This window comes from Pseudorca crassidens, chromosome 21, assembly GCF_039906515.1.
Source record: "Pseudorca crassidens isolate mPseCra1 chromosome 21, mPseCra1.hap1, whole genome shotgun sequence".
Classification (NCBI taxonomy): Eukaryota; Metazoa; Chordata; class Mammalia; order Artiodactyla; family Delphinidae; genus Pseudorca; species Pseudorca crassidens.
This window is the reverse complement of record NC_090316.1, coordinates 14,520,891-14,547,307: the sequence shown is the minus strand read 5'-3', so window position 1 is coordinate 14,547,307 and position 26,417 is coordinate 14,520,891. Positions and strand designations below refer to the sequence as shown.

General features: G+C 36.9%; 2 protein-coding genes and 1 non-coding gene across 6 annotated transcripts in view; 2 read left to right on the top strand and 1 right to left on the bottom strand.

The window, feature by feature from the left end:
• The window catches only part of GTF2E2 (general transcription factor IIE subunit 2), a 73,414-nt gene that overhangs the window by 38,115 nt on the left and 8,882 nt on the right, over window positions 1–26,417 (bottom strand). For 2 of the 3 annotated variants that reach the window (XM_067721748.1, XM_067721750.1), the window contains exons 3-4: window positions 13,625–13,716; window positions 7,134–7,241 (exon numbers count right to left, since the gene is read on the bottom strand). In XM_067721748.1, the coding sequence (XP_067577849.1) occupies window positions 7,134–7,241; window positions 13,625–13,716 (200 nt within the window). The remainder of the gene's footprint in view (window positions 1–7,133; window positions 7,242–13,624; window positions 13,717–26,417) is intronic. The other variant, XM_067721751.1, reaches the window with a different exon arrangement.
• LOC137216234 (U6 spliceosomal RNA) lies at window positions 14,280–14,386 on the top strand. Its single transcript, XR_010939652.1, has one exon. It is a non-coding gene; the product is annotated as a U6 spliceosomal RNA (small nuclear RNA).
• On the top strand, window positions 16,280–24,536 carry SMIM18 (small integral membrane protein 18). Of its 2 annotated transcripts, none has more exons than XM_067721680.1 (3): window positions 16,280–16,381; window positions 23,314–23,392; window positions 24,061–24,536. In XM_067721680.1, the coding sequence occupies exon 3, from the start codon at window positions 24,098–24,100 to the stop codon at window positions 24,392–24,394; it is 297 nt and encodes a 98-aa protein (XP_067577781.1). In that variant the 5' UTR covers window positions 16,280–16,381; window positions 23,314–23,392; window positions 24,061–24,097; the 3' UTR covers window positions 24,395–24,536. The 2 variants fall into 2 exon arrangements, with proteins under 2 accessions (XP_067577781.1, XP_067577782.1); XM_067721681.1 differs by having other exon boundaries at window positions 16,322–16,381; window positions 23,333–23,392.

Here is a 26,417-nt window from a genome sequence, read left to right as displayed (position 1 = left end):
CAATCATCCCAAATTAAGGAAGTGGACTTTAGGAGCAAGATCTATGATTTTTTCCCTTTTCCTCTTTTTGTGAATGTGTATGTGTACGCTTCTGTGTGAGATCTTGTCTGTATAGTCTTGCTTCCACCATTTGTCCTACGGTTCTATCCGTCCATGTTTGTTTTTTTTTTTTAATTTTTTTCTCTTAATAATTAATTTTAATAACGTTATTATATTTACCTTCTTTCTTTCTTTCCTTTCTTTCCTTCCTTCCTTCCCTCCTTTAGACAACGAATCATCCCAAATTGAGGAGGTGGTCTCTGACAGCAAGATTTATGATTTTTCCCCATTTACCTCTTTTAGTGAGGGTGTATGTGTATGCTTCTGTGTAAGATTTTGTCAGTATAGCTTTGCTTCCAACATTTGTCCTAAGGTTCTATCCGTCCCTTTTTTTTTTTCTTCTAAATAAGAATTTTTTAACTCAATAACTTTATTATACTTTATTTTATTTTTACTGTATCTTCTTTCTTTCTGTCTTTTTTCCTTCTTTCCCTCCTTCCTTCCTTCCTCCCTCCCTCCTTTCTTTCCTTCTTGCCTTCTTTCCTTCTTTGCTTCTTTCTTTCTTTCTTCCTTCCTTCCTACCCTCCTTTCCTTCTTTCTTTCCTCATACTTCTACTAATTCCCTCTACTTTTTCTCCCTTTTATCCTGAGCTGTGTGGATGAAAAGCTCTTGGTGCTCCAGCCAGGAGGCAGGGCTCTGCCTCTGAGGTAGGAGAGCCAACTTCAGGACACTGGTCAACAAGAGACCTCCCAGCTCCACATAATATCAAACGGCGAAAATCTCCCAGAGACCTCCATCTTAACACCAGCACCCAGCTTCACTCAACGACCAGCAAGCCACAGTGCTGGAAAACCTATGCCAAACAACTAGCAAAACAGGAACACAACCCCACCCATTAGCAGAGAGGCTGCCTAAAATCATAGTAAGGCCACAGACACCCCAAAACACACCACCAGACGTGAACCTGCCCACTAGAGAGACAAGATCCAGCCTCATCCACCACAACACAGGCACTAGTCCCCTCCACCAGGAAGCCTACGAAACCCACTGAACCAACCTTAGCCACTGGAGACAGACATCAAAAACAGGAGGAACTACGAACCTGCAGCCTGCAAAAAGGAGACCCCAAACACAGTAAGATAAGCAAAATGAGAAGACAGAAAAACACACAGCAGATAAAGGAGCAAGATAAAAATGCACCAGACCTAACAAATGAAGAGGAAATAGGCAGTCTACCTGAAAAAGAATTCAGAATAACGATAGTAAGGTTGATCTGAAATCTTGGAGATAGAATGGACAATAGAATGGACAAAATGCAAGAATCAGTTAACAAGGACCTAGAAGAACTAAAGATGAAACAAGCAACGATGAACAACACAATAAATGAAATTAAAAGTACTCTAGATGGGATCAATAGCAGAATAACTGAGGCAGAAGAACGGATAAGTGACCTGGAAGATAAAATAGTGGAAATAACTACTGCAGAGCAGAATAAAGAAAAAGGAATGAAAAGAACTGAGGACAGTCTCAGAGACCTCTGGGACAACATTAAACGCACCAACGTTCGAATTATAGGGGTTCCAGAAGAAGAAGAGAAAAAGAAAGGGACTGAGAAAATATTTGAAGAGATTATAGTTGAAAACTTCCCTAATATGGGAAAGGAAATAGTTAATCAAGTCCAGGAAGCACAGAGAGTCCCATACAGGATAAATACAAGGAGAAATACGCCAAGACACATATTAATCAAACTGTCAAAAATTAAATACAAAGAAAGCATATTAAAAGCAGCAAGGGAAAAACAACAAATAACACATAAGGGAATCCCCATAAGGTTAACAGCTGATCTCTCAGCAGAAACCCTACAAGCCAGAAGGGAGTGGCAGGACATACTGAAAGTGATGAAGGAGAAAAACCTGCAGCCAAGACTACTCTACCCAGCAAGGATCTCATTCAGATTTGATGGAGAAATTAAAACCTTTACAGACAAGCAAAAGCTGAGAGAGTTCAGCACCACCAAACCAGCTTTACAACAAATGCTAAAGGATCTTCTCTAGGCAAGAAACACAAGAGAAGGAAAAGACCTATAATAACGAACCCAAAACAATTTAGAAAATGGGAATAGGAACATACATATCGATAATTACCTTAAATGTAAATGGACTAAATGCTCCCACCAAAAGACACAGATTAGCTGAATGGATACAAAAACAAGACCCTTATATATGCTGTCTACAAGAGACCCACTTCAGACCTAGAGACACATACAGACTGAAAGTAAGGGGATGGAAAAAGATATTCCATGCAAATGGAAACCAAAAGAAAGCTGGAGTAGCAATTCTCATATCAGACAAAATAGACTTTAAAATAAGGACTATTAAAAGAGACAAAGAAGGACACTACATAATGATCAAGGGATCGATCCAAGAAGAATATATAACAATTGTAAATATTTATGCACCCAACATAGGAGCACCTCAATACATAAGGCAAATACTAACAGCCATAAAAGGGGAAATCGACAGTAACACATTCATAGTAGGGGACTTAAACACCCCACTTTCACCCATGGACAGATCATCCAAAATGAAAATAAATAAGGAAACACAAGCTTTAAATGATACATTAAACAAGATGGACTTAATTGATATTTATAGGACACTCCATCCAAAAACAACAGAATACACATTTTTCTCAAGTGCTCATGGAACATTCTCCAGGATAGATCATATCTTAGGTCGCAAATCAAGCCTTGGTAAATTTAAGAAAATTGAAATTGTATCAAGTATCTTTTCTGACCACAAGGCCATGAGACTAGATATCAATTACAGGAAAAGATCTGTAAAAAATACAAACACATGGAGGCTAAACAATACACTACTTAATAATGAAGTGATCACTGAAGAATTCAAAGAGGAAATCAAAAAATACCTAGAAACAAATGACAATGGAGACACAACGACCCAAAACCTGTGGGATGCAGCAAAAGCAGTTCTAAGGGGGAAGTTTATAGCAATACAAGCCCACCTTAAGAAGCAGGAAACATCTCGAATAAACAACCTAACCTTGCACCTCAAGCAATTAGAGAAAGAAGAACAAAAAAACCCCAAAGCTAGCAGAAGGAAAGAAATCATAAAAATCAGATCAGAAATAAATGAAAAAGAAATGAAGGAAACAATAGCAAAGATCAATAAAACTAAAAGCTGGTTCTTTGAGAAGATAAACAAAATAGATAAACCACTAGCCAGACTCATCAAGAAAAAAAGGGAGAAGACTCAAATCAATAGAATTAAAAATGAAAAAGGAGAGGTAACAACTGACACTGCAGAAATAAAAGAGATCATGAGAGATTACTACAAGCAACTCTATGCCAATAAAATGGACAATCTGGAAGAAATGGACAAATTCTGCCAAGACTGAATCAGGAAGAAATAGAAAATATGAACAGACCAATCACAAGCACTGAAATTGAAACTGTGATTAAAAATCTTCCAACAAAGAAAAGCCCAGGACCAGATGGCTTCACAGGCGAATTCTATCAAACATTTAGAGAAGAGCTAACACCTATCCTTCTCAAACTCTTCCAAAATATAGCAGAGGGAGGAACACTCCCAAACTCCTTCTACGAGGCCACCATCACCTTGATACCAAAACCAGACAAGGATGTCACAAAGAAAGAAAACTACAGGCCAATATCAATGATGAACATAGATGCAAAAATCCTCAACAAAATACTAGCAAACAGAATCCAACAGCACATTAAAAGGATCATACACCATGATCAAGTGGGGTTTATTCCAGGAATGCAAGGATTCTTCAATATACGCAAATCTATCAATGTGATAAACCATATTAACAAATTGAAGGAGAAAAACCATATGATCATCTCAATAGATGCAGAGAAAGCTTTTGACAAAATTCAACACCCATTTATGATAAAAACCCTGCAGAAAGTAGGCATAGAGGGAACTTTCCTCAACATAATAAAGGCCATATATGACAAGCCCACAGCAAACATCATCCTCAATGGTGAAAAACTGAAAGCATTTCCACTAAGATCAGGAACAAGACAAGGTTGCCCACTCTCACCACTCTTATTCAACATAGTTTTGGAAGTTTTAGCCACAGCAGTCAGAGAAGAAAAGGAAATAAAAGGAATCCAAATCGGAAAAGAAGAAGTAAAGCTGTCACTGTTTGCAGATGACATGATCCTATACATAGAGAACCCTAAAGATGCTACCAGAAAACTACTAGAGCTAATCAATGAATTTGGTAAAGTGGCAGGATACAAAATTAATGCACAGAAATCTCTGGCATTCCTATATACTAATGATGAAAAATCTGAAAGTGAAATCAAGAAAACACTCCCATTTACCACTGCAACAAAAAGAATAAAATATCTAGGAATAAACCTACCTAAGGAGACAAAAGACCTGTATGCAGAAAATTGTAAGACACTGATGAAAGAAATTAAAGATGATACAAATAGATGGAGAGATATACCATGTTCTTGGATTGGAAGAATCAACATTGTGAAAATGACTCTACTACCCAAAGCAATCTATAGATTCAATGCAATCCCTATCAAACTACCACTGGCATTTTTCACAGAACTAGAACAAAAAATTTTGCAATTTGTATGGAAACACAAAAGACCCCGAATAGCCAAAGCAATCTTGAGAACGAAAGAAGGAACTGGAGGAATCAGGCTCCCTGACTTCAGACTATACTAGAAAGCTACAGTTATCAAGACGGTATGGTACTGGCACAAAAACAGAAAGATAGATCAATGGAACAGGATAGAAAGCCCAGAGATAAACCCATGCACATATGGACACCTTATCTTTGATAAAGGTGGCAGTAATGTACAGTGGAGAAAGGACAGCCTCTTCAATAAGTGGTGCTAGGAAAACTGGACAGGTACATGTAAAAGTATGAGATTAGATCACTCCCTAACACCATACAGAAAAATAAGCTCAAAATGGATTAAAGACCTAAATGTAAGGCCAGAAACTATCAAACTCTTAGAGGAAAACATAGGCAGAACACTCTATGACATAAATCACAGCAAGATCCTTTCTGACCCACCTCCTAGAGTAATGGAAATAAAAACAAAAATAAACAAATGGGACCTAATGAAACTTCAAAGCTTTTGCACAGCAAAGGAAACCATAAACAAGACCAAAAGACAACCCTCAGAATGGGAGAAAATATTTGCAAATGAAGCAACCGACAAAGGATTAATCTCCAAAATTTACAAACAGCTCATGCAGCTCAATAACAAGAAAACAAACAACCCAATCCAAAAATGGGCAGAAGACCTAAATAGACATTTCTCCAAAGAAGATATACAGACTACCAACAAACACATGAAAGAATGCTCAACATCACTAATCATTAGAGAAATGCAAATCAAAACTACAATGAGATATCATCTCACACCAGTCAGAATGGCCATCATCAAAAAATCTAGAAACAATAAATGCTGGAGAGGGTGTGGAGAAAAGGGAACACTCTTGCACTGCTGGTGGGAATGTGAATTGGTTCAGCCACTATGGAGAACAGTATGGAGGTTCCTTAAAAAACTACAAATAGAACTACCATATGACCCAGCAATCCCACTACTGGGCATATACCCTGAGAAAACCAAAATTCAAAAAGAGTCATGTACCAAAATGTTCATTGCAGCTCTATTTACAATAGCCAGGACATGGAAACAACCTAAGTGCCCATCATCGGATGAATGGATAAAGAAGATGTAGCACATATATACAATGGAATATTACTCAGCCATAAAAAGAAACGAAACTGAGCTATTTGTAATGAGGTGGATAGACCTAGAGTCTGTCATACAGAGTGAAGTAAGTCAGAAAGAAAAAGACAAATACCGTATGCTAACACATATATATGGAATTTAAGAAAAAAAATGTCATGAAGAACCTAGGGGTAAAGCAGGAATAAAGACGCAGACCTCCTAGAGAACGGACTTGAGGTTATGGGGAGGGGGAAGGGTGAGCTGTGACAGGGCGAGAGAGAGTCATGGGCATATACACACTAACAAACGTAGTAAGGTAGATAGCTAGTGGGAAGCAGCCGCATGGCACAGGGATATTGGCTCGGTGCTTTGTGACAGCCTGGAGGGGTGGGATAGGGAGGGTGGGAGGTAGGGAGACGCAAGAGGGAAGACATATGGGAACATACGTTCCCATATGTCTATGTTTATGTATGACTGATTCACTTTGTTATAAAGCAGAAACTAACACACCATTGTAAAGCAATTATACCCCAATAAAGATGTTAAAAAAAAAATTAAAAAAAACATTTAAATGTGGATTACCACTATTTGTATATCACTAATATAATGAGCTACAACGATACTAACTGGTTCATTTTACATTAGTAAAATCAAGAACAATATTTGCTCAATAAAATAAATTAAATTATATTTTAGGAAGTTTACATTTGGTCTTTAGAATCAGCACTGGTCCTAGAAAGTTGTCTTATTAAATTGTCATTTCATACTTAAACAGAAAAGAGACAAATATCTCAACTTTTAAAGTGCTACTCATTTCCAAATTAGCGTGGTCACTGGTGGTTGGGGATTCCTTTTCTTCCAATGTTGTGTGGAACATATTACAATGTTCATGATTATTTTTCCAAGTAATTTGCTAGAGGCAGTAACATCACTATCAAATCATAATAGCAGTAGTGGTATAACAAGTATCTTGCTTAACAAAATATCTTGCTTTCCCTATAATACCTCATGCTTTAAATGTCCTAAAATATAGAAACAATACAACCTGCCAACATGTACACTTTAAATTCAGCAATTCAAAATAAGCATCAATTATTCTGTAAAAAGTTAAAAACTGGTACAATGACTGACTTCTTTATAACCTTTATGCTAAAGTCTTTGACATTTTTAAATAGGTACATAAGGTTATATGAAAATAAGTCAATCTCAAAATGTGTATGTTTAAAGAACAAAAACCCTATACCAATTCTTTTAAGAAAAAGCAAAAATTATCATATCTCAGTATATGAAAACCCTAGTTAGAGCAATTTTTTTTTTACAATAATTTAAGCCTATTCTTACCTCAGTCATTAGCCATTGTTTCTGCTTGAGTCCAATATCTAAATGTTGTGTTTCATCCAAAATTTCTTCTAAAGTAAGAGGATGTGTATCTCCTCGCTGATGCCGTGTCTATTGTGGCAAGAAACTGTTATTAGAAGACAGGTTTTTTTAATGATTTTTTTGGGGGGGTGGGGGGAACGCTGTGCAACTTGTTGGATTTTAGTTCCCTGACCAGGGATTGAACCCAGGCCCTCAGCAGTGAAAGCACAGAGTCTTAACCACTGGGCTGCGAGGGAATTCCCTGGAAGACAGTTTTTTTTTTTTTTTTTTTTTGTGGTACGCGGGCCTCTCACTGTTTTGGCCTCTCCCGTATGCGGAGCACAGGCTCCAGATGCGCAGGCTCCGCGGCATGTGGGATCTTCCCGGACCGGGGCACGAACCCGCGTCCCCTGCATCGGCAGGCGGACTCTCAACCATTGCGCCACCAGGGAAGCCCTGGAAGACAGTTTTAAAATGCTAGATGCGGGCTTCCCTGGTGGCGCAGTGGTTCAGAGTCCGCCTGCCCATGCAGGGGACGCGGGTTCGTGCCCCGGTCCGGGAAGATCCCACATGCCGTGGAGTGGCTGGGCCCGTGAGCCATGGCGCTGAGCCTGCGCGTCCAGAGCCTGTGCTCCGCAACGGGAGAGGCCGCAACAGTAGGAGGCCCGCGTACCGCCAAAAAAAAAAAAAAAGGTAAAATGCTAGATGCATTAAATAATAGTTACCAGTAAATTAATCTTTTCAGGAATGCGGAATGTGTATTATTTAAGGCAGTACAATTACAGTGATGAAGAGAATGGACTATAAAATCAGACAGAACTGGGCTTCCCTGGTGGCACAGTGGTTCAGAGTCCGCCTGCCAATGCAGGGGACACGGGTTCGTGCCCCGGTCCAGGAGGATCCCACATGCCGCGGAGCGGCTGGGCCCGTGAGCCATGGCTGCTAAGCCTGAGCGTCTGGAGCCTGCGCTCCACAACGGGAGAGGCCACAACAGTGAGAGTCCCACGTACCACAAAAAAAAAAAAAAAAAAAAAATCAGACAGAACCAAGTTCAAACTTGTAGCTATATAAAATCAAATGACAAACTGAGAAAAAAAATTTGCAATTCATATCACAAAGAGTTAGCCTTCCTAATATTTTAACAGGTCCAAAAACTCAACAAGAAAATGACCCAAGACAGGAACACAAAAAGCACAAAAAAAGAGATACAAATGACCTTAGACATATGAAAAGATACTCAACTTCCACTAAGGTATTTCTTATCACACCGGCAAAATTCCATGCTTGACAACTCTACTGGTGAGGCTGTAAGGAAACAGGCCCTCTCACACACTGCTGGTAAGAATGCAAATTGATACAACTCCTACAGAGGGAATTCGGCAATATAAATGCATTGAAACCCCTGACCCAACAAGTCGGCTTCTAGGAATTTACCTTACAGATAAACCACAATGTAGAAAAGCAGCATTGTTGTAAAAGGAAAATCAGAAACATTAGTTTTATTAAGACATACTATTAGAACTATTACAACACTAAGTTGTATTTGAAAAAACTCAAGTGGCCATCAATAGAGGACTGATTAAATAAACTACAGCACATCTATGCTACTATACAGATGTTAAAAAAAAGAAAATACAGAGGTTCTCTATGTGCTAATTTGGAAAGATGTACCAGGACAAACTATTAAGTTAAAAAACATATGTAGGGCCTTCCCTGGTGGCGCAGTGGTTGGGAGTCTGCCTGCCAATGCAGGAGACACGGGTTCGAACCCTGGTCTGGGAAGATCCCACATGCTGCGGAGAGGCTGGGCCCGTGAGCCACAACTACTGAGCCTGCGCATCTGGAGCCTGTGCTCCGCAATGGGAGAGGCCGCGACAGTGAGAGGCCCGCGCACAGCGATAAAGAGTGGCCCCCGCTCGCCGCAGCTGGAGAAGGCCCTCGCACGGAAACGAAGACCCAACACAGCCAAAAATAAATTAATTAAAAAAAAAAAAGAAAGAAAAAACATATGTAAGTGGCACAGTGGTGTACGTCAGAATCACCTGAAGGAAGGGCTTATGAAAACACAGACTGCTGAGCTGCACTCCCAGAGTTTCAGATCAGTAGATCTAGGAAGGGGCCCAAGAATTTGCACTTCTTACAAATTCCCAGGAGATGCTGATGCCATTGGTTGGAGAATGACACATTGAGAACCAATGAGCTAGGCTAAACCAAACTAACCAAATTTTTCAACATGATTTTTTACATAACTGAGACACAACCACATAAAGGGATAACAGTGAGATCAAGAGAAAAATCATTCCATCAAAAACAAAGTGCACAACTGATTTGTCATCTTAGAACTAGAGCAGTGTCTCATATGGACCTAACGTTATCTCTTGAACCTTCTCCATATAATTTCTACATAATTCTCATCGAGCAATTAAAGAGCTCTTCCATCAGTAAATGAATAAACTATGAGGAGTATTTTGTGTTGCCTTTTTCCTTTCTTTCTGAGTTCTTGGTTTTATCAGCTCTTCAAAAAGGGTACACAAGGAGCAGCTGAAGACTTTCAAACAATCAGTTTACAGATCATCTTCCGAATGTACTCTTTCCCTTTCAAAACAGGCCTGCCCCCTTTTTACAAAAAAAAAAAAAAAAAAAAGGGATAACTCTCACCTCCACCCAGAATTTAGACTGCAATACCTGGAGGTATATTAAACTCCAGGGACTCAACCAAAAGGGCAAGTCAAAAGAATATTGTTTTGGGGAAGCCTTCATAAATGATAAATTGAGGTATCAAACTATCCACTATAGACGGGGCTTCTTGTCTCTTCCAGTCCTAAATATTTTTCTAGGAGTTAAAAATAGGATATTTTGCCCTTGCTATGACATTCTAAATTCTGATGAATTACAGTTTGTGGGCAATTGAGAGCTGTTCCCTGTAAACAATTCTGTCTCTTCCATCCCCACACACCCTACCTCCATGCCACACTGTCCAAGAATGCATCACTCTTAGGGGAGAATCTCCAAATAAAGGGAACATGGTAAGAAGTATCTAATGATAAATACAGGTTTTTTCAGGTATTTTCATATAAGTAATTCTCTTCAGCAATTCTCAAAATCCATTCCTTGAATATTTATTAGCCTGAAGAAAACGCACATTTAAAGAACTGAAGCAGTATCAATAAAGGAGGCTGATTCTTTCAAATATAACAAATACTTTCTTGGACTACCAAAATGTTCAAAGCATGCTACCTAAAACCCATGGACAAAAACCACACAGGAACTTACATTGAGTTTGCATTATTCAATGTGGTAGTTAAAACCTACTTTATCAAATCATATCATGAAATTTTCATTCTAATTAGTCAATTCTCATTATGCTTTAAATATTTAATATTTCTACCTCCTATTAAAAAAATAAGTCATAGCTAGCTGTAAAACCAATTCATTTTTAGCAATAGGTATACTTCTCCTTCATTAATCACCCCAAGATAAAATTTACAGTTATTTTTGAATCATTCCCTTTTATTTATATCTAAAAGCTGAATATCAGAGATGGAAGATACAAGCACACACATTTAGAAAAGGAATAACACACTGTTTAACACATCCTTGCTTAATAAACATTTGATTATTTATAATGATGCAATGTTACATGATGGTAGACTGTGTATTTATTTTTTACATTATATAAAAATGGAAAAATTCATTCTTTTTGATCCTTATAATTTTAATCTCAACTACCTTAGTAGTATCTGTTAGTATTCATTCCATACTATATTTCTCAGTGACTTTTATATTACTTAAAATATGATAAAAAATAAGTTTGGTATATCTGGTTGGTCTGACAATGGAGACTAGCTTTGTTAACCAGAAAATAATTTCCATAAGCTGAGTATGCTAAACCTTCAACCTGACAGTTCTGGCAAAAATATATTTATACACCTAAGATAAAAGTATTTCATCAAAAAAAATTGCACTGGAAAGGTGTGTTGAAACTAGTATTTTTATTTTGTCAATTGCTTCTGAATATATCAGATTAACCAAAGTACCGATATGGGGAAGAAGAGGAAGCTGATATAATTAGACATTTACTGAGTCTTGGTAAAACCTTTTTGATACATTTCCTAGAAACTAAGTAGATGGTTTAGGACCAGGTAACAAATCCTCTGGCAAGCTAGGTGATTCCCGTTCTTTTGCTTTCAACAAAACTGAAGAAGGACCTAACAGAAGTGTCAACTGATAAATGTTTGATGATAAATCACCATGTACTTTCTGGCATACAACTTGGAAGGTTTTGCTATCACAAAATTAGAATGAACTTATTTATATGAACATTTATTTCTCAGCACTTAAACCTACAAGATCTCAAAATAAGACAGGAAATTGGTGCCAAATTCTGTTTCATTCTATCAGTAAATAATATATTATCTCCAGACACAAGAACCACTGGAGAGATAAGACAGCTCCATTTATTTCATTAAAAATGGATTTCTGTTGCATAATTATTACATACAAAGTGAATTTTAATCAAAATTTTAATATATTTATGTTATTCTAATCAACTATGTGGTAACAGTAATTACAATGATGGCTCAAACCAGAAAATATTTACAGCCTTATGGTTACAGGGAAAACATCCCTAATTTAAATTTATATACATATTATTGTGACAAAGGAGTTTGACAGATGATCAATAGAAGATTTCCAAACACTAAAATACATAACATTAGGATAAAATTCAGTGGGAGTAACGAACTGACATACAAGTTGAAAGGAAAATAATTAAAATTTCCAACCACTAAAGTTTGTTTTCGTATTTTTAAAAAATGGCATTTAGATTCCCTTAGATAAATTTAAGAGTGCTGTATTTTACTGAAATATTACAATATGCCAGAAATTGCATCCTGTGTCACTATTTAGACTTTTGTTATAACATAAATAGACTCACAGACATAGAAAACAAACTTATGGTTACCAAAGGGGGAAGGGAGGGGTGTGAGGAGTTTGGGATCAACAGCTACACACTACTATATATAAAATAGATAAGCAAGGATCTACTGTATAGCACAGGAAACTATATTCAATATCTTGTAATAACCTATAATGGAAAAGAATCTGAAAAAGAATATACATATATGTATACCTGAAACACTTTGCTATACACCTGAAACTAACACATTGTAAATCAACTATACTTCAATTTAAAAAAAACCTTTTGCTGAAAAATTACACTTATCAATTTAAATATGTGCAAAGGGACACAAAGTTTTTCAAAATTGTTTCAGGGAACATATGAGTAAAAATTTGAAGATCGTTGTCATAGATTAACAAAGCAATAAGGGTCTCTAGATAAATGAAAACTGTTTTTAGCAGAGTAGCAAAAACATGACATTAAATGTCAGTCTCCCTCAAAAGACTGACAGCCTCGAGGGCATACATTTCGTCTGAGTATTCATACCATTCGTGCCGTAACTGCAGATAGTAGGTTTTAGTATTGCTTACCATGTGGGGGAATGGATGGATGGAATGAAAGGTAAATGCCTAAGTGTCAGAGTATATTATTTGATAATGGGAAATTGTAAACTAACACATTTCTACCCGAAATCAAATACAAACCACAGATTTCAGATATAGCTAGACAGACACCAGGTCTCTTAAATTACAAAAGAAAAGACTTCACATAAAATTTGATTTATATACTAAGGAATAGCTGAAATTTGAAATAATAACAAATACAGTACTTCCTTTGACTTTTTTCCAAGAGATACAACTAGTAACTAAATGGGAATAAGAGTTTGGCAGACAAGGGGGGTAAATCTGAAATCACTTAGCCATTTTAGCTATAAATGAAATTTCACTTTCATAAATTAAGTTAGGGTTCAGAATCCTTAGTAAAGTCAAAATGTCATACCATCAAAACTTCAAAATTTACTTCAAGAAATACTAAATCTCTCATCAAACATTAAACTCCAATTCTTTTGTGAGTCAAAGTTTTTCTGAGACACTCAGTAATTCTCAAATTTTCTCCTTCAAGATGTAGAAAAGCCACCATCTGCCTGAACTATGTAGCTTTTTACTTCTCACATCAATGGAAGTAATATCCTGTAAATCGTTCACATTTTCTCACTGGTTTGGTCAGCAGCTATTGACTAATTAAGAGGTGACTGTATCTACTGCATGAGCACAATTTTATTAAATGAAATGGTGGGCTTAAATTGTGTACTTGAACTAATGTAATGTAAATCAAATACACTTAGATGACTCACTGCAATGCTAACTTGATATAATGTAAAAGGCTTCAGGCAGTAAATTTTTTTTTTTTTTTTACAGTTTTGAGGTATAATGGGCATAACATAAACAACAAATATTGAAACATACAATTTGATAAATTTTGACATGTATATACAAATTTACTTCTGAAAATACCAATCCCCTACTTCCACCAAAAGTCAACAGAATTTCTGTTAGCTGAGAAAAGTACTTACCTTCATGTAATTCACAATCTTAGCAAGAACACCAAACTTATATCCAGAGCTTCCTGATAGAGCTTTCAAGTTAAATGATCCATTGTTATGATCTGAAAATGAGGTTCAAAAAGCAATTATAACATTTTCATATTAGATGTGATTACTGACTTTTAAGCAACTAAGATGATTTTAACTCTGGTAAAATATTTGTTTTGGAGTCTTCCTATCTAGTAAATTCTACCCTATAAAATTTTGGTGACAAATTCAAAATCTGCATGCATAATAACTATTTTCTCACCAAGGATGGAAGCAAAGTATAAATAATTCAAAGGCATGAAAATACATTTCTTTTATAAGTACCTTTATCTCACCCTTTCCTTAAGTCTGATTAGATTTCCACCATAATTAGAAGCAAGGTTTATTAAACAAGAGGACAATACAAATCTCAATCTGATCCATAGTGCTTTTCTAACAACCTTAAAAACCATGAGAAGTGAGTGGATTACTTCTAAGGGATAAAAAGTTCAATTTATCACCAATGACATCAATTTCTGCTTATCAACTTAAAAAAAATAAATGGGTATTGATTAATGGGAATTAATAAAAAGTATGATACAATAACTATTTTAAGGTAAATTTTAAAGATATATTAGGAATAAAAAAAATAAGCAATGTGCTCGCTTCAGCAGCACATATACTAAAATTGGAACAATACAGAGAAGATTAGCATGGCCCCTGCGCAAGGATGACACGCAAATTCGTGAATCATTCCATATTTTTACCTAAGTGTCCATCGACAGATGAATGGATAAAGAAGATGTGGCACATATATACAATGGAATATTACTCAGCCATAAAAAGAAACAAAATTGAGTGTAGTGAGGTGAATGGACCCAGAGTCTGTCATACACAGTAAAGTCAGTCAGAAAAACAAATACCATATGCTAACACATATATATGGAATCTAAAAAAAAAAAGGTTCTGAAGAACCTAGGGGCAGGACAGGAATAAAGATGCAGATGTAGAGAATGGACTTGAGGACATGGGGAGGGGGAAGGGTAAGCTGGGACAAAGTGAGAGAGTGGCATGGACATATATATATACTACCAAATGTAAAACAGATAGCTAGTGGGAAGCAGCCGCAAAGCACAGGGAGATCAGCTCAGTGCTTTGTGATCACCTAGAGGGGTGGGATAGGGAGGGTGGGAGGGAGACACAAGAGGGAGGAGATATGGGGACATATGTATATGTATAGCTGATTCACTTTGTTATAAAGCAGAAACTAACACACCACTGTAAAGCAATTATACTCCAATAAAGACGTTAAAAAAAACACATAAGCACTGCCACTGCATAAACGTGGATACTTAAAAAGGATGTAGCATGAAACAAGGAGCAACCTACATAGAAGATCATTTGGTTCAGAACATATACCATTCTGTTGCATATTTACAGGCAGAAATCCTAATGCTACCATTGCATCACAAATGCATTCTATTAGCCATAGGCAGGAAGAGTAAAAAAAAGTCACTGTAAATACCAGGAAGACATTTCATAAGTACACATTCTATTAGCCAGGCATCAGATCAGATATTATAAAGTTCCCATGTGGCTGATCCACAAAGGAAGAGGTTAAATAAAAGGGGGGAGAGTCCATTTCTGGCACCAGGTTGGTAATAATAATTTAAACAAAAGAATGCATTAGAATAACCACAAGTCAAATTAACAACTGTCAGAGATCCACGGGAACAGCTTCTAGAAGGCAACATAATATTCCTTTGAGATTAGTTAGTGAAAAGGCTTTATTGAATGATTTTTTGAGACCTCATATGCAATTTTCCTTTAAAAATAACTTTGTTGGGCTTCCCTGGTGGCGCAGTGGTTGAGAGTCCGCCTGCCGATGCAGGGGACACGGGTTCGTGCCCCGGTCCGGGAAGATCCCACATGCCGTGGAGCAGCTAGGCCCGTGAGCCATGGCCACGCAACGGGAGAGGCCACACACAACAGTGAGAGGCCCGCGTACCACAAAAAAAAAAAACCCTTGACTGTTAAGCTTAGACCACAACTCTAATACACTGTAAGAAAATCATTCTATCTCTACACATCCAACTGAGGATTCTTTTGCAATTTAACTTTCACAGACTGCTTTTTTCTTAACACAGGTGGTGTACCTACCAAAACTTACCCTTCTCCCAAATAATAGAAATAAAAACCTTATTTCCTTTCTTCTTCCTCAGAATTTCATCTAAATCAAACCACCACATAGAAATAATCACTTTCAGAGAGCAAGTTTTACGTAAATAACAAGTATTAGAAAGAGAGAAAGCAAATATCATTTATGAGATCTTACACTTCATGGAGGAAACACCACGCTGGTAAACCTGAACTGTTTGTTTCCCAGGTTACTGCCTCTCTTGACATTATCTTCTAGCCCTAGCACTGAAATAATCACTGAAGGATCTGAAATTCTACAGCTAAGCACTATGGAATCATCAATTTGTTACTAACTCACAAATTCCTGTGCAGAAATTTAGCTGAAAGACAAAAAAATAAGGCCAAAATAAGGGGTGACAGTTGAGAACCCAGACGGCTCTATTCAAGTTTATGAATGATTTACTCCTAGGGTGGCAGGACTTAATGCAAATGCACGTAGAGGAAACTGTCAGCTCCATTGTGGTTCAACCAATAGAAGCACAGCTCCATCTTGGCTGTGCACTAGACTGCATTACAAACAGACGGATACCATCGCTTCAACTGCAGCCTTTCAGACAAGAGGTAGGTTATACGATCTTTTCATTTAATAATACATGTCCTTATGATACAATATAAATATTTTACCATAAAAACGAAGCAGAAAGCTTTGTTCCTACTAAAGACCCCAAGAAATGTATTCATGTCATTGTTTGGCAGGATTTTATTATGAAAATATGAAGACTATCTTTGCTATTTGATAAGCACCCTTACCATCTGTGCCTTAACAGAAAATCATTACATTTTCTATGAACCTAATCTATATCCAGACCTCAGAGTAAGCCATATGCATGTGATGTTAAAAGGTTGCTTGCAAATTTCATTTTCTCTGAGCTATTTCATTTCAGCGGTTTGGTTTGTCTTAACAAAGGATTTTTCTTAAAGAAAAATCTAGACTAAAAGCAAATCCAGGACTAAAGCTTTCTGATTATATGTGCAAATTTAAAGCATTTATAAGAAAGTTTGCTGTATTTTAAGGAATATGAGAAAATAATTCAAAATTTTATTTGACTTTGAGTGTAGATGCAGAGAATGCCAATAAATTATCACACTGTGATTTTTATATAAAAATAAAAAGACCATAAAGGTACCATTACGTAGGCTGCATTATACTGTAACCAAAGAGACCATTTATAGAGCTTCAGACTTTCATACATTTTCATTAAAATAATTCCCGACAGTCAAATTTTAAAGTCTCTATCACTATAACATACAAATCATGCTATTAAATAAAAACCTTCTTAAGCAGTGTTTCATTTTTCATATGCCACAAAAATATACATTTATCACAGTATTTCTATATAATATTAAAGTTATTCTTAAACCAAACTTAAAATACACAGTAAGTCGTTTTGATAAACTAAATTTTAAAATAAAAATATGCTCTAAGAAGAATTGGTTATGGGAGGAAGGAGGGTACCTTTCAAGGTAATATGATTACTTTCATAGCTAAAAGCAATCATTCATGCCTACTAAAAATTATTATTCAACTGCTGACCGAATTTCTAATTCTACAATATTAAAGCATGAAAAAATAATTATTTAGTAAATGCTAGAGTTCCAGGATATTACCTATATATACTGACCTAAGATCCAAATTCTGTCCTTTTCTTTGCTGGTAAATCTATTTTAAATTTTAAAGGTTTTTTTTTTCATAAATTTTATTCCTTCTGTTTCTTAACCAGTGTTCTGCTAGCATGAGCAAAGTATCCCTTACAAAGCCCAAAGGTTGCTGTAAGAAGATATTAGATCTCTCCAGGTTCAGTACAATGTGGTTAACTGCCTAGAAAACATTCCTGTTTGCTATACGAAGTACGGGAGCTCAAAAAAAAAGTCTCAGATCAAATAAAAATAACTTTGTCAAATAAAACAGTTAACTCGTAACTCAAATTTCAGGTAAATTGTAGACAAAAACTCCTGCCACCCACATTTTTTAAACATTATAATCAGCCTACATTTTACTGGCAATATATCTATAGTTAGTACAGATGGAGGCTCATTGCTGTTTAGCCAAACTAACTAAAGACATGGCCTAAGCCAGAGAGTTCCAGCGTTGGGTGCGTTGTTCTATATATAAAGGCTATTACGATTAACTGATCATATTTCAAAGTGATATGCTTAAATGCACTAGAGAATTCAATTCAAGGCCTTTTTCCACAAATAGAGCAAAAGCATAATTTTATTCTGATCTGGCAATTCAAGGTTCCAGAACAGTTCCAAGTCCTATCCTTGTAAATATTTCACTAGGGCCTTTTAAAATGGGAGGAAAAATAGATGATGGGAATATATTGGAAAATAATAATAAACTAAAAATTATATATATAAGAGACTGTTCCTACTTTTTACTGTTTGCGCTCACTTTTCGTAAGGCACGTTACAGCATTTGCTTCACATAAATTTACATTTTAATTTCAAAAATAGTCTCAAAATACAAGAAAATCCTAATGATAAATGTCTTTCTATGTATCTAATTATGTCTAATTCATCAAAGCAAGATTTAGATTTTATCCTAAACTTAACACACAAAATTATTAGAGCTCTACCGTACTCTGAAAGAATAAACCACATTAAATTTAAGGTAGAAAATGAATCTATATTACAGGGTTTACTTTTTCCAGATATGCCCAGAAGCTAACAAAAAGTGAATGTTTTGAGATGCTCATCAGTTATCAACACACTCACAAATGGCACACTGTCATCATTCACAACATAAACCTGACATGTATATATACTCTTTCTGAAAACTGCTTAGATGCTCCTAACAAAACTTACAAGTACCCTTGGCAATGGCACATACTGCTATCCAGTCACTATCACAAGTATAATTATCATAAGCATATTTGTGTGTGGATAAAGTACACAGTCTTACCAAAGTCACAATTTATTAATCCTAATTTTTTAGAAGTAATCCAAACACAATGGATTATTAAAAACCAAAGGCAAGGAATACTTCTGGGTTTGAATAAATAATACACTCAAATGGTTCAAAAACCAAAGGAATATAACAAGGTACATCTTGACAAGTCTCACACACATCCCGGTCTCCCGACTCTACTCTCCAACCAACCCCACAAATAATCATTGTTATTAATTTCTATATATCCCCAAGATTTTTGTGCAGATACAAGCAACTAAAAATATATATTATTTCCCTTTTTCCTCCTGCACTTTGTTTACTTAAAAACATATCCTAGAAATCTTTCCATGTCACTATAGTCACCTCATTCATGCTTAACATCCGACTGTGTGAGTATACTACATTAATTTAACCAGAAGAACAGTTCATTGATGGGTACAAGTTAACTTCAAAGTAAGTGAATTTAGTTGTGTGTCTGTCTGCCTGCCCCGCTTCTTGCCTCCCCTTATCTCTCCCTTCCCATCTCTCCCACTCCCTCCCTCCCGCTCTATTTTTTAGGAGCAAGGGGACCTGAAAATTTCTTAAGCAGTTCACTTGTACCTCAAAAATAAATAGAATATAAAGTTCCTTAAGCAAACTTTCTAATCATTCTAAAATTTCATTTTGAAACAGTAACCTACATTATTAGTCTTTACAATTTCTCCCCAGTCTTAAGAAGTCACCATAAATTTAAAAAGGCCTACTCATGGGACTTCCCTGGTGGTCCAGTGGTAAAGAATCTGCCTTCCAATGCAGGGGATGTGGGTTTGATCCCTGGTCGGGGAACTAAGATCCCACATGCCGCGGGGCAACTAATCCCGCATGCCACAACTACTGAGCCCGCACATTTCAACAAGAGAAAACCCGAACACCACAACTAGAGAGAAGCCCACGCGCCACAACAAAGACAGGACACAGCCAAAAATAAAAATAACAATAAATGAAATAAATATTAAAATAAATAAAAATAAAAAGGCCTGCTCATAATAAATTAAAATACAAAGTAATAAATTCAGTATAATTTCAACCAGGTATGAGTTATAGATTTATACAGCCAATGTCTAGGATAAAAGAAAAAAATTACAAGTTTGATATGTTACAGAGATAAGATTATAGGTGATGCTATTTTTTTAAGTTAATTATTTATTACTTTTGGCTGCGCTGGGTCTTCGTTGCTGCGGGCTTTCTCTAGTTGCGGCGAGCGGGGGCTACTCTTTGTTGCAGTGCGCGGGCTTCTCACTGCGGTGGCTTCTCTTGTTGTGGAGCATGGGCTCTAGGCACACGGGCTTCAGTAGTTGTGGCATGCGGGCTCTAGAGCGCAGGCTCAGTAGTTGTGGCGCACGGGCTTAGTTGCTCCGCGGCATGTGGGATCTTCCCGGACCAGGGCTCAAACTCGTGTCACCTGCGTTGGCAGGCGGATTCTTAACCACTGTACCACCAGGGAAGCCCATAGGTGATGCTTTTAATTTTTATTTTAAATTGCTATAATGATATTTTTGATATCAATAATGAAATAGCAGTTTAAATTAATGTTAATTAATAGGGTAGATTAATTACAGAGGCATAATGTAGAAATTACCTCACTCTACTCTCTCCTCCCTCCCCTACCATTGTTTCCCCTGCAGTCAGTTCCAATGCCAGAGAAATCTTCAAAAGAAATTCCCAAATTTTAAAAAGGAATCAACCTGAAAGGCCTTAACAGAAAGTCGAAGGAATACTTTAATCAGTGCTGAAGAGGGCTAGGTTGGCCAAGGTAAAATTATTAGACAGACCCTCAAGCAATTCTTCCTGTTCTTTACCTACCCACATAAGTCGCACAATCCCCCATTTCACCAAGGTCCTAATCTTCCTCTCCCTCTCCTCTATTAGCTCTCTTTTAAAAAAAAAAAAAAGCATCTGAAACTCATTCACACTGAAGTAAAAATAATTGTAACAATGTTTGTTACCCCTCCCAGGAATATCTGCATTTTAGCAGTGCTAAAAATCCTAAGGGAGTTCCAAAGCTGAACATTTTTCAGGCATTTGTGTGTCTGTGCACATGCATTCATGACACTATCAGCAAGGCTGGATCAAAAAGGACTTAACTTTTGTCTCCGTTTGATTTAGTTTCTATAGGTTACTTGACTATTTGTGTAAAAGGTGGTTAAGTTCAGAGGCAGCAACAACGCAGAGGTGGAGGGGTAGCCTATCAGGACTCCACACTGCACAACCCCAATTTACACAGTATTCTACCTGAATGGCACCCACCCCACAACAAAACATGACTGGTGCTCCCCAGAGCTGTACAACGCAGCAGCCTGCTTTCTATAAGGGTGTGCTTGGAAGAGAAAAATCAAAAGATAAAAGAGTAACTTTGAGGGCTTCCCTGGTGGCACAGTGGTTGAGAGTCTGCCTGCCGATGCAGGGGACATGGGTTCGTGCCCCGGTCCGGGAGGATCCCACATGCCGCGGAGCGGCTGGACCCGTGAGCCATGGCCGCTGAGCCTGAGTGTCCGGAGCCTGTGCTCCGCAATGGGAGAAGCCACAGCAGTGAGAGGCTCACGTACCGCAAAAAAAAAAAAAAAAAAGAGTAACTTTGAAAGGCTGGGTCTCTTGACATAGTTTGAAATATTGTAATGTAACGGGAAGTTACTCAAATACCTGTGTTCCAGACAATGCATTTTTGTATGTCCCAGAAAAGAAGCAATTAATTCAATTACTGTCCATTAGTCTCTTGTCCCTCATTTCAAGGTGAAAGGTGACCAAGCACCATAAATGGATTCTTAAATCCAACAAGAAAAAATGAATTTATTAAGCCTTTACTTTTGGCCTCAGATCATCAATTTAACCTTCAAAATATATGAAGGAAAAAAGGAAGAGACCAAGTCCATCCAAAGAAGTGAGATGATCCGCCACGCAAATCAAATTTAAAGGAAAACGGAAAAAAAACCTTAGAAAATATTAGTTTATTAACCCCAAAGTTTTAAAATTATATTTATAAAGAAAAGAGAAATCTTAGGAATTATATTGTTATGTTTGGGGGTTTTAAGTCAGTTTTTAATCTTTTTTGGTGTGAAAATGATATAGTGGTTATATTTAAAGACAGAGTCCTCACCTTTCAAGAGATATATACTGAAATATTCCTAGATGAAGTGACATGATGTCTGGGATTTGCCTCAAAATAATCCATGGAATGGAAGTGAGCAGAGATATAGACTGGCCAAGAATTGATCAATGAAGCTGTGTTATAAGCACATGGGTGTTTATTATACTCATACTTCTGTAGTACCTTGAAATTTTCTATAAATGGAACATACTCTCACACACAAGTTATCTCCAGCACTTAGAAAAGTATTTGTTGGGACTTCCCTGGTGGTCCAGCAGTTAAGACTCCATGCTCCCAACACAGGGGGCCTGGGTTCAATCCCTGGTCAGGGAACTAGATCCCACATGCCACAACTAAGAGCCCACATGCTGCAACTAAAAGATCCCGTGTGCCGCAACTAAAGATCCTGCATGCCGCAATTAAAGATCCCGCATGCCACAACTAAAGATCCCGTGTACCCAACAAAAATCCCACATGCTACAACTGAGACCCAGCGCAGCCAAACAAATAAATAAATATTTTTTAAAAAAGGATTTGTTACTCAGTAGGTAATCAATAAACATTTGTTTACAAGAATGAAAGTCTATTTACAACTATGTAGCAAAAAAATCACACAAAACATTTCTTTCATAAAAGCAAGCACACAAACTGACAACAGTCACTGAATTAGGGAAGTGGAACTATGGGTTTTTTTCCTCTCATTTCAAAAAGTTTCTTAGTATATAGAGATATTTTATAATTTTTTCAAAAAACTTGAGCTATTTTGGGGGTTTTTGTTTATTTATTTTTGACTGGGTCAGGTCTTAGATGCAGCACGCGGGATCTTCATTGCGGCATGTGGGCTTCTCTCTAGTTGTGGTGTTCAGGCTTTCTCTCTCTAGTTGGGCATGCAGGCTCCAGAGCACGTGGGCTCTGCAGTTTGTGGCACGTGGGCTCTCTAGTTTGAGGCACGCAGGCTCAGTAGCCTTGCAGCATGTGGGAATCTTAGTTCCCCAACCAGAGACTGAACCCGCGGTCCCCTGCATTGGAAGGTGGATTCTTTACCACTGGACCACCAGGGAAGTCCCCTTAAAAACATATTTTTGAATGATTAAGATAATAAAATCATTTATTATTTTTAATACTATCAGATCTTCAATCTTTACAGTCCCACTTAAGGTCCAACAAGTATCAGGTCAACAAGAGCAAAGCTTAATGCAAGAACAGTGACACTTTAACTCACTGGTTAATTCTGTGAGATGGAATAATAATTTAATAATACATACCTTTGGGATGCTGCATTTGCCTGTTTTTTTTTAATATTCCTGTCCATTGGTCATTTAGGTATTATGAAACATTTAAGACTATCATATACATAACCAAAAAAAATCCTAAGATTAAGGTCTCTTCATAGGCAACTTTAATCTAAAACTGTTTTATCTTTATTCTGAAAACTGTCATTATTTGGCTTTTCTTTCTCTACTATTTTTCACTCAGCCATTATTTCCTGATTCAGATCACCTGTCCTGGAAGTTTAAAGGAGTGGAAATAGACAGAAATACACTGAACCAAGAAGGTGAGAAGGATCCACAAGGGTAATGGGAAAAGCTCTTCTGCAGACAGTTTGAAGAACACAACTTTAAAATGCTAAGATTTTTTTTTGTAGATAACAGCTCTCTGACCGGTGCTTTAATCAAATTTTAAACCAATTCAGCTGCCTTTTTTCTCCCTCCATTAGCAGTTAATTTCTGTATATGAAGCTTGATCATAAATATTTGTCTAACAAATGATATACATTAAAAAATACATAGTATGGGGGCTTCCCTGGTGTCGCAGTGGTTGAGAGTCCGCCTGCCAATGCAGGGGACACGGGTTCGTGCCTTGGTCCGGGAAGATCCCACATGCCGCAGAGCGGCTGCGCCCATGAGCCATGGCCACTGACCCTGCGCGTCCAGAGCCTGTGCTCTGCAACGGGAGAGGCCACAACAGTGAGAGGCCCGCGTACCGCAAAAAAATAAAAATAAAAAAATAAAATAAATTAAAAACTACATAGTATCGTTTACAGAGTACACTGCATAAATATCGAAAAAATTTCAAGAATACCATTCAGACATTAATTCTGACAGAAAATAAGGAATACTCATGCAGCCTATATAAATTTACTAACAAATCTTAGAAATTGACATTTGAAATGACCAATCTGTAGAGTTTGGTTACATATATTCATTTTCTACCTTTCTACAGATTCAAACGAGCTATATAAGAAGTGGAATCTCTAAGAATGGCCTCCCAGAGCTCAAGCCTCTGGAATGAAACAACTACATCTGTTTATCAGTACTTTGGTTTTCAAGTTCAAAAAATTTACCCTTTCCATGATAACTGGAACACTGCCTGCTTTGTCATTCTGCTTTTATTTATATTTACAGTGGTATCTTTAGTGGTGCTGGCTTTCCTTTATGAAGCGCTTGACTGCTGTTGCTGTGTAAAAAACAAAACTGTGAAAGACTTGAAAAATGAACCGAACCCTCTTAGAAGTATGATGGACAACATCAGAAAACGTGAAACTGAAGTGGTCTAGTACTCTACATAAGATGAACAAAAGCTCTGAAAACAGCCGTCAATTACTGAGAAAAAAAGAAAAATTTCTGAGGTCAACCGTTATTACAAAACCGACTACGAATAATTAAAAGATTTCTACTAGAAGGGAAAAACAAGTTAAATATGCACTTTCTGTGTGTGTATCGATTTCATTAAATATACTGTAAAACTTTCACAAATGTGAATAATTTACCAATCTATTTAAAATAACACTTCAAAAACTAGTTAAAAGATTCCTAGAGCTCAATACTAGGCATTAAAAAGTAAACTGGAAACCAAAAGAAAGGCTAATGATCCCAAAATAACATACCTAAACAAACCATGTGAACTAAAAAACAGAGTACTATCCTTCATATATTTTGGTAATTAAAATGCTACTTAAAATACTTATCTAAATCCATAGTAAAATATTCCCACTTATACGTAAGTCCCTACTTACTAAGAAGCAATACTTTCTAGTTTATTGAAGACAACTAAAATATTTTTAAAGATTTAAGTTTTATGTAGGATTAGTGTGGAAAAAAAAGACTCAAAATACTCAGCAAGGTCACAAGGACACTTGCATAAACTTTTCATAAAATTGACTTACTGTTTAGTAAGAAATACATGGTCTAAGATGAGCTGTTTTCAAACTAAAACTTTCTAGCATACCCCCCTAAATTGCATTTCTTGAGCTTGTTCTTTCATTACGTCTCTCGCATTCACACTCCCAAGGACTAAGATACCCAATGCAAAAAGACTGCCAGGTAACTCCCTGACAGTTCAGTAGTCAGGACTGGATGATTTCACTGCCGGGACCTGGGTTCAATCCCTGGTCCGGGAATTAAGATCCCGAAAGCCACGCAGTGTGGCCAAAAAAAAAAAGACTGCCAAAAAAGTCAAGAGCAAGTCAAAAGCTAGGACCACTTAACACCTGTTAAGAAATATGGCAATCTTATTTCTTGGAATGCCAAAGGCTGTACAGTATTATATTTTATAACCCTGACACTATTTTGCTGCTACCCATGAGCAAACCAAAATATGCTTTTAACCACTACACTATAACTGCCCTTAGACCAGAAATGTCACTCCTGGAAATTTATTCTGAGAAATTACTTCAAAAGAAAAAACTGAAGATACAAAGATGTTTACAATAGCATTACTCAAAATAACAAAATAATTGGAAGTAACGGCACTTAACTAAATGTGTCTCATCAACATTAAGAAGCAACTGAAAATTATGGCAAAACAGAAAATACTTGATATGGGAAGTGAAAAATAAGTATCTGTCATTTTCAACTTAAAGAGCCCTACATGCCAGCCTGAAATCACTTTTCCACACAATGTTTTTATATATTTTTTTAACATTAGAAAAAAATAACATAACCAACTTTCAAAGGACTTGTGGAACTTAGGTATACAAAATATTCTGGTAACCAAGAGCTACTCTGAGCACTTGTTAAAACCACATTTTCATAAATGGAAAACTTTGGGGTCCTTGCCATAGATGGGAAGCATACAGGTCCTTTGATAACTAGATTTTTTGATAACCTACACTACCTTTTCCCTACCCTACCCTGTAATCTATTTAGCCATTTAACAAATACGTACTGAGTGCTTCCATGTGTGAGGGATTAGGTTACAATGGCAAACAAGTAATCATGCAATTACAGTGGCACACAATAGCTTTGTCAGAAACAGGGAGTGCTCTGGGAATTCAAAGGCCAAGCAATAAACACAAATTGGAAAGTGGGAATGACTTTAAAGCTGAAACCTAGAAGAGGAATAGGAGTTAACCAAAGGAAAGAGGGAAGGAGGTAAGAAAGAACGTTCCAGGAAGACGAAATAATATGAGCAAAGGCCAGGAGGCAAGAGAGTGAAGCATGTTAGAGTAGCAACAAGCCAGTATCATTAGGACAGAGTACAAGGAGAAAAATGAGATACGGGCACAATAGATAAGGGGACAAGATCAAGTACAGCATGTAGGCTGCAGGAAAAGGTGGGCTTTGTCTGAAAAGCAATGA